Genomic DNA, 9,434 nt, shown 5'->3' with positions numbered 1-9,434 from the left:
TGCATTTCCCCCTTACCATTTTCTTTGATAATGTCTCCCTGTCCAGGATCTCCAAAGTGGTTTGATCTCTTAGGATTAGGACTCAGACATCTGTCTCCCTTTATGGCACTTATTAATGTGCTACCTCATTATTCCTGTTACATCACTTACAACCTGTTCGTGGACCACCCCTCCAAGACCTTTGCAGCTGGCTCCAGGCCAGCATTCTTCTCTTTCTACGTGGGTGTAACTCACAGGGATGGCATTTGCCAGTCAGCACTGTGGATTTTATATAATGGCCCTGAAGCCCACACACATTCTTAGATGAGATTGGTTGTCCTTATAATTGTTCTGAAAGATAGGATAGGGAAATGATGTTCATGAAGGATTCAAAAAGAAATGACAGTGTTGCCCCAAGTTCTCATTTTGTGCATAATAAAAGGGGACAGAGTGTGGGCTGTCCCCCCTCCAATACTCTAAGAATCCGCTTTGGGTAATTTTAGCCTCCCCTTACCTCTCAAGATTCATCTCTCATCTTTCTGAGTCACCTTGCCTGTGGGAGAGAAACTCAATGCAATACCTCGAATAATAGTGTCTGTGGAGAGGACACAGTCAAATTCCCCCATATTTTTTCAATTCTGAAGATCTAGAAAAGCTAAGCTAGTGACAAGAAATTTGCAAATGATTTGATTCTCATCGCCAAAAATGCCCACATTACCTTGGCAACAATGTTTTACACCCCTCTTCATAACCCACCATTTCTTCCAATGTCTCCAGAATAAACTCTGACTATAACGTTACAGATTGGGAGTTGGAGACAAGGTCCCCAAAATTGGATACCTGAAATGGAAATTTAAGCATCTAGTTGAATTTCGTACACTTTCAAATAAAATAAATTTCTAATTTACTCTTGAGTGTTTAAGCAGGAATAAAACTCTGAATTTAGATAAAGACACTCTATGTTCTAATCCTGGCCAGGATCAGATGGAGCAGAAGCTGATGCTATGGGAAGTGAAGAGACTTGTTTCATTTCTGTTTCTCTGCTGCAAACAAAGAAAAATGGAAAGTGACTTTTCTAAGTCTTCTGATTAAAAATAAGCTAATTGTAAGACCTATAAGAATGCCTAGTTCATATCAAGCACTCAATTAATTATTAATAAGAGGTCTTGCTTTAGATGGGACCTCCTCCAGGGCAATTCAGTATTTTCAACCTCACGCAGACTGTCTCTTCGCAAGACCTCTAATTTTCCCATTACTCCAATGACCATAGTTTCCAGAACCCAAACATGTGCTCTGTTGTGTAATTAGGCAGTACTATGAGATATTTGAAATTGGGACTGTCCCAGAAAAATGCTAACAACATCATCTCTGCGTCAAAACTGGGGCAGCTCAAGAAAACGTGTATGCCTGGACATCTCACATTTAGAGAAATAATTATTAATAGTAATATTAGCCAAGACTTATTGAGCCCTTCCTGTGTGTTGGGCATTCTTTTAAGCACTTTACTTGTGTATCTTAATGCATTTAGTCCTCACAACAATCCCATGAAGTAAGACCATTCTTGTCCCAGTTTTATAGGTGAGAAAATTGAGGTATAAAAATGTTGAGTAACTTTCCCCGAGTCACGCCGTATGCAGGGATGTGAAGCTGGGCAGGGTGACTGGAAAGTCTGATGTCTGGACCACTTGTCTGTGCCTTCTGGAGAAGGTGCACATGCAGGGCAACTCCCCCTGCAGCTCCATCAACACACAGTATCAAACCATCCCTCTTCCATCATCGAGGAAGACAGGACGCTGGTAAATGGAACTAGCTGCCTTCTCTTACTTCCGCCTGTTCTTATTCCTTTCTTCCTTTACCAGTTCTGATTTCTGCTTCTCCTGCTACCAGTCTCTGTGGTTGCCCAGCTTCTCAGTCCCTCTGAGCCACCTCCCTCCACTGCCAAAGTGTCAGGGCATAGTCTAAACACTGAAGCATACTCCCTGCTGAAGCCAGCTTCTTTTTTAAAGTCACGCAAAAACTTGATTCTCGGAGCCAGTTCCTTCTGGAAATATAGGTAGCTGGGGAATAAAGCTTGAACCAAGATTTTCCCCAGACTGATAGAATCGAAGAAAACTAATTCAGAATTTCTTTTGAATTCTGTGCTCAGTGGCTTAAAGTCCTAGAACCACAGATTTAGAAATGACTCCCAGTGCAACCTCCCACCCAGTGCAGAGAGCACCTGGAGGCGGGTCAGAACGTTGTCACTTTTATCCTGCTTTTCTACTTTTCACTTGAATATGAGGTGTTTTGCTATGTAGGGAAGAATTTGTGCATCAGTAGAGAACTAGATATTGGCTAGACTCTAGAACGTGTTCTTCTCGGTTACCTATTCTAGCCTTTCATTGCCAGGTGGGCTATTTCACAGATCGGCACCTTGCAGATGACTACAAGCAACACGAAACAAATCTTGTCTATAGACCTGTGATTGAATTCTGTCCAGAAATAATAACTCACTTACAGGCTGCTTATTCTGTTTATCTGTGGTTAGATTTGTTTAAGTATCAGAGGTGACATGTAGCTGAAAACGGAGGACTGGGAAATATGGTGTAGATGGAAACATAGCTTAGTTTTCCAGCACCTAAAATTCATTGTGGGTGAGTGGTCCCAGGGTTTGTGTCCCCTTCTTGGTGGCTTCAGCCAGTAAACATTATGTCCAACCTATTCCTTTTTACTTAAATGTCTGTTATCCCAAACTTTGTTTTCCTAAAATACATCAACATGGAATGAGCTGGTTAATTCTACTTGTCAATGCTGACATTCTGCTCTTTGGCTTGCACACTTTTTTTTACATATTTTTATGGGTGTTTACCACATATAGCATAGAAGAGTGAAAGATCATGGGCTTTGCAGTTGGACAGGCTCCTGGCTCCATCGCCAACTGTGGGACCTGGGACATGTTACCTCCCTTCTCCCTTCTGGATCTCCTTCCATTCATCTGCAAATTGCGGATGAGAGATTTACCACTCAAGTTGTTGGGAAGAGAGTGTCTGGCTCCAAATACACCCCAAGTGCTCTGGGATATTTGCTATCTGCCACCATTACTTTTTCCCAGTCATGGTCAGGGACAGACCGCATGTCCCTCAACTCATCTGTAATTAACAGGTGTGAGAACTGACAACGCAGACACAAAAATCTCAGAAGAATGTCTGGATATTATTGCATAATTAGTGTTCCAGGCTGCCAGAAATTGATCAGATAAATTTACCTCTGAATCATTGTTACTCTGTAAATTAGCATTATCTGTTTAGATGTGATAGTTGGGGGAAAAACACAGTTAGGTAATTAATAAATATAAGATTATTTGAAATATGTTATCTACTGAAAGAAACCCAAAAAACCTTTAAACACAGTCCATAATCTGTCGGATTCTTTCGAAGGTCCTAATTTTGGTGTCAAACTGATCAAGTCATATTTTCAGGTATTATCTATAGCTGTATTAATTTTTTCTGTGGAGGTCCAGGTATATCAATTTGTCTTTGAAACATTATGCATTTTTCTCATTTTCCACCTTCAAGGAAGTTTAGAAATATACTAAATCGACAGCAGCAATCCCACTGGATTATCAGAAGTTTATTTCAAGACAGTTATCTTTCAACAACGGCTCAATTCCTTTTTGCTTCCTTAATAATGAGTTCTGACAGCAGAGCAAAGCTGAACCCTGTCTATCGCTCTTCCTCACAGGGACATCTTGCTGCTCTGAAAGGATTTGCTCCTTTTTAATTCAACTCTGTTAAATTTGGGAGAAGCCACAAAACGCCATTAGGAGGTAATTGTATCACCACTTTTTTTTTTTTTTTAATTCCAGGTAAACCTGTGGGGATTAATAGGGGCAAAAAAGAAGAAGAAGATTCACACTGATGTTCAAAATAAAGCTTCCTTTGTCTGCCAAATGAGAATAAAAGAGGAAATATCCTTTTGAGGGTGCAGTCTAATTATACAATCTTCCTTAGCTAATTTTTATGTGCATGTGTAGAATTGACATAGATGTTTTTCTTTCTTATACTTCTCTTGCCAAATTTCACTGTCAAATTATAACAGACTCATGGAAAGAGCTGGGGACTGCTCTTTCTTTTTTTAACCACTATCTGGTAGACTTTGTGAAAGATTCAAATGAGCTGTTCCTTGACTGTTGGGTAGAATTTGCTTGTCAAACTGTCTGGGTCTGTTTTTTCTCTTCTTTTTTGGGTGGGAAGATTTTAAACTTCTAATTTGATTTCTTTAATTGTTAAAGACCAATTCATGCTTTCTGTTTCTTCGAGTCAGCTTTAGTAAGTTATATTTTCCTATGTCCGTTTTGTCTATTTTCAAATTTATTGGTATAACTTAGTTCATAATATTCGCATGCTTTGATCCCCACTGCATCTGGAGTTATACATATCTTAAAACTCATAATACTATGTGGAGGGGGCGTGATTCCCTTTTTTCTCTTTTTTTGTGACCAATATTTCTGGACGATTATAAATTTTCTTAATATCTTTGAAGAAATCTACTTTTGGCTTAGATAATTCTTTTCACTGTATATTTGCTTTATTTTTCAGTAATTTCTGCTTTTAGCCTTAGTGTTTCTTTCCTATTTTACCTGGATTATTAATTTTTTCTAATTTGTTAAATCGAATGAGTAGTTTAACAATAATTAGCCTTTCTTCTCATCCAACGTACAGATTTTAGATCTATAAATTTTCCCCCGAGGACTGCTATATTTACATCACACAAATTGTCTCACATAATAATTTTATTATCCTTGAACTTTCTAATTTTTATTTTTTGATAAATGAATTATCTAGAAATGTTTCTATATTTCTAAAAATATGGATTTGATAATTATTTTTTGTTATTGTTTCTAACAATTGCATTATGATCAAGATGTATAGCTTATATAATACTGAAGTTTTGAAAAATTTCGAGACTCGTTTTGTGTCTTGGATAAAATCAACCTCTGTAAAGTTCTATATATACTTGAAAAGAACATTCACTTCATTTATTATAAATATTGATATATTTGCATTCATAGTTACCATTTTTACTTTTATTTTCTTGCTTTTCTGATATGTTACTTTGTTTTCCCAGTTTTGCCTTTTTTTAGACTAAGTATTGGTGGTTGCTGTCATTGTTTTTCTCATTCTTTTTTTTTTACCTCACTTCTAGTTTAGAAGTTATGAATTATAATTCTAGTTTTTTAGGTGCCACTTGAGTAATTATAACAACAAATATGTTTAGCTATCGAAGTTTGAAGTTAGATGATGTGTTTGTTCTTCTCCCAAGTAATTCAAAGACTTTAGAATGCTTTAACTCAGGTCATTGTCCAACCTCAATGCTGTGGTTGTCACTATTTTGGGGCTGCATTTTTCATCCCGTGGATGAGAAGTTGTTGTGTTATACGGTCATTGACTGTTTAGATCACCCACCTGGTCACCTTTCGCTTCACTCAACCCCTTCCTCAGCATCTCAGACCTTCCTTCTGAGATCATTTCCTTCTTCCTGAACCACATCCTTCCATGGAAGTTCCTTTAGGGAGGATCTGTCAGTGATAAACATTCCATTTTTTTGTCCGAAAATATTTTCATTTTCCAAGAATTCTTGAAAGAGAGTTTCTTTTGGATACACTTCTAGGTTGACATTTATATTCTACTGTCTTCTGACTTCCATTGTGTTTAGACATCTGCCTTTGGTTTAATGATCATTTCTTTGCAGGTAATTTTCCTTTTTGTCTGGCTATTTTTAGATTTTATTTTTCTTTTTTGTTCTTCGGTTTCACTACAATGTGTGTAGTTTGAATTTCTTTGATTTTTATCCAACTGGTATTTGTTGAAATATCTGAATTTGAGGATCGGTGTCTTATATCACCATGGAAAATTACCAACCATTATTTTTGAATAGTATGTCTTCTCTATTCTCTGTATTATCTTCTTCAACTTCAATTAGACATTTGTTAAGCTAATGTTTCTCAACAGAAACACTGTTGTAAATCTGGATGGGAAAATTCTTTATTGTGTGGGACTCTTCCTTGCATTATGGGACATTTTACATTCCTAGCTCCCAGACACTGTGTCATTGTGATGAAATGCCTTCATACATTTCGAAAACCCCCTAAGATAAGCAGTTATACATCTGCTTGGGAACCACTGTGATAAATCTTTCTTTCATCTGTGTCTTCTTATCTTTCATAATTTTAATCTCTATGCCACTCTGTGCTGAATTCTGAGTAATTTATTAAGCTGTTTTCTGTCACTGGTTTTCTCTTCAACTGTGTCTAATAATCTGTTTAATCTTTCTATTGAGTTTTTAAATTCAATTATTTCATTTTTCATTTCTAGAAGTTCTAGAAATTTGGTTCCTTTGCAAATTTGTTTGGTAATTATTTTCATTTATTTATTTATTTTTGGTGAGGAAGATTGGCCCTGAGCTAACATCTGTTGCCAATCTTCCTCTTTTTGCTTGAGGAAGAGTGCCACTGAGCCAACATCTGTGCTAATCTTCCTCCATTTTGTATGTGGGACACCACCACAGCACGGCTTGATGAGTGGTGCATAGGTCCGCACCTGGGATCGGAACCTGCAAGCCCTGGGCTGCTGAAGCAGAGCACATGAACCCAACCACTGCACCACTGGCCTGGTGCCTGTTTGGTAATTATTGATAACTTTGTGTTCCTTTGTCATATTTACATTACCTTCTTTTATTTCTTTAAACATATTAACCATTTAAAATTTGTATATTTCATTCAACCCAAGATGTCACTGATTATAAGAAACATTACTCATTTATGTATCACTAAAAAAAGATAAAAGGCTCTCTCTGGGGGCTGGCCCTGTGGATGAGTGGTTAAGTTTGTGTGCTCCATCCGCTTCAGTGGCCCAAGGTTCACTGGTGGTGGCATCACACATAAAAGAACTACATTGATCTACAACTAGGATATACAACTATGTACTAGCACTTTGGGGAGGAAAAAAAAAGAGGAAGATTGGCAACAGATGTTGGCTCAGGGCCAATCTTCCTCCCCACCACCTCCCCCCCAAAAAAGGCTCTTTCTGTGATAGACAAGTGTTATTCCAGTATCCCTCTGTAGAGAAATATTTTTTCTTCTTCATTCAATATTTTGAAGGCATAGACAGTCTTACTTATCTTTGGAAAATAATCAAACATCTAGCACTTTTTCTGGAGATTTCCCTGTAATGTGAATTAAGGCTTAAGTTTAGAACTGTAGTGGGAGAAACCAAAGAGATGGCTAAAAGGAAAACCTAGTTGGGATATGACATAAATATTTCAGTTATACAAATTATTTTCATAATTTCTTTAATTCTATTTTGGTGACCCTTAACACAGTCAACCTGCCCATCCATGGTATAGATTTATAAGACAACAGGGAGATTTAGGTATAATTTGTGGTTATGATAATGGAGTAAATTTAAGTGGCCCACATAATGGTATAACTTGTTCTGTGGCCCCAGTGAAGACTCAGTGGTCCTTCTTTGATGACACAGTCCCAACTTGGCTCTCTCTGGTGCTGCCAATAGCATGGAAGATGGGCTATGTCTCCCACTTGATCCTAGTCCTGGTTGTCTGGCCTGACATCCTTAAGTCCTGGATCATTTTACTCCTGCCACAGTGACCCTTGGCAACCTCCCCAGCCAACATCATCAGCTCGCCTCTCTGTGCCTCCACAGTGCAAGGAGACATTTGGGGTCTCTCCTACTCCACACGGGATCTGGGGGTCACTCTCTCAAGTTCAACAGGCCACCCCAGGATAAGATACATGTCAAATTATTCCTTCTATCTAGATTTTTCTGTCTTTTCTTCGCCTCATACTCTACTGAGTCAGAAGGCATTCATATACTCCTTTCTTGTATGTCACATCTTCTGAGTTTTTTAAGTCTATGAGGCCTGGTTCTTAACATGTAAATAGGATTTTAAAAATTTAGAAAATTTCCTTCTGAAGTTCAGCTCTTTTATTAAGCCAAATGTTTCCAGTAAGGATAGAAATGAGAAAGAATTCTAAATACTATTCTGGATACTGGGATAAATACTAACAAGGAAGAAGCCATTTGTCATGTGTCCTGGGTCACTCCATCACCATCCTCCTCAAGATGGTATATAAGGGCCTCCCCCAGCAGAAGGTGGCATCAGACCTCCCTCACCTCCTGAACATCCCTCCTCACCTCTCCTGAGACCTCTCTACTGACACCATGGGGTGCTGTGGCTGTGGAAGCTGTGGTGGCTGCGGTGGTGGCTGCGGTGGCGGCTGCAGTGGTGGCTGCAGTGGTGGCTGCGGTGGTGGTTGTGGTGGTGGCTGCAGCAGCTGCACCACCTGCAGATGCTACCGGGTCGGCTGCTGCTCCGGCTGCTGCCCCTGCTGCTGTGGCTGCTGTGGGGGCTGCTGCAGTGTCCCCGTGGTCTGCTGCTGCCGTCGCTCCTGTGGCTGTGGCTCTTGTGGCTCGTGCGGCTGTGGGAAGGGCTGTTGCCAGCAGAAGTGCTGCTGCCAGAAGCAATGCTGCTGCTAGGGGGCCGGCCTGGCCCCAGCTTTAGGGTGAGAAATGCTGGGACTTGCTCTCCTCATTAATGAGACTTTTCTCCACCCATCCTGTCTGCTCCTCCTCCCAAACCTTCCCACTTGCTGTCACCTGGGTGTCCTGGGACTTCTTTTGAACATATCTCTGGTTTTGGAACTCTGCTCCCCTCTCTTTCAACCTAATAGTCTCAAACCTTTTTATTTGAAAAAAAATTCAAAGAAACAAGAAATGGCCATCACAACGATGTAAACCCGGTCCAACACCTGACGACCCATCACCTCCCTGAGCCCAGCCAGTGATCACGATTCTGAGGTTCTATTTGATGGATATTCACGTAGCCTTCCAACCTGGTACTTCTCCCTCTCTGCGTCTGTGTGCACACGATTTCTATTACTCTTACCTTTTCTATTGCTGTCACTATTGTTTCCAGTCACCACAAAGTTGTTGCCTAAATTTCCTAATGAAACACAGAAAACAGCCCTACGTGATTCTGCTTTTGTTCAGCTACAGCAACAGGGCGCACACAAGAGATTTCTACCTTCTGGAACAAGTTGAACGATAACTATGCAATGACAGCAATGCCACCACCAGGCCTCCGGGCCCCGCCCCTCCCAGCTGCGTGCCATTTTTCCATCTCATGAGATGGGCTATTCCCTCAGATATTTCAACGCCACTGCTGTGTGTCCCTCTTCCTTGAAGGCCCTGTGACCCTGCTTACTTGTCAAAAGTGCGTCATGTGCCTCTTCAGCCACAACTTCCTCAAAACGGATCTAAATATCTCGTCTAAGTCAAGACCTAAATATCGGCAAAGGGCAAGTCCAGACAAGCTAGAACCATAAGATTTTATTTTTTTCTCAGAAATGGTTATTCTCTTGCCATAGCTATCCCCTTATTTCTGTTATTTGTCTATGA

The 9,434-nt window shown here is 39.9% G+C and overlaps 1 protein-coding gene across 1 annotated transcript; it reads left to right on the top strand.

The window, feature by feature from the left end:
- Nucleotides 1-8,198: 8,198 nt before the first annotated feature.
- On the top strand, nt 8,199-8,513 carry LOC139041016 (small cysteine and glycine repeat-containing protein 7). The gene has a single exon (XM_070489147.1). It carries the CDS (start codon nt 8,199-8,201, stop codon nt 8,511-8,513), a length of 315 nt encoding a protein of 104 aa, XP_070345248.1.
- Nucleotides 8,514-9,434: the final 921 nt, after the last annotated feature.

The sequence above is a fragment of the Equus asinus genome, chromosome 19 (genome assembly GCF_041296235.1).
Source record: "Equus asinus isolate D_3611 breed Donkey chromosome 19, EquAss-T2T_v2, whole genome shotgun sequence".
NCBI classification, from domain to species: Eukaryota; Metazoa; Chordata; class Mammalia; order Perissodactyla; family Equidae; genus Equus; species Equus asinus.
Note: the sequence above shows the minus strand (reverse complement) of the source record. Positions and strands in the feature narration are given on the sequence as shown.

Excerpts from the sequence above, each read along its gene's own strand:
- LOC139041016 (XM_070489147.1), top strand. The coding sequence starts at position 8,199 with ATGGGGTGCTGTGGCTGTGGAAGCTGTGGTGGCTGCGGTGGTGGCTGC.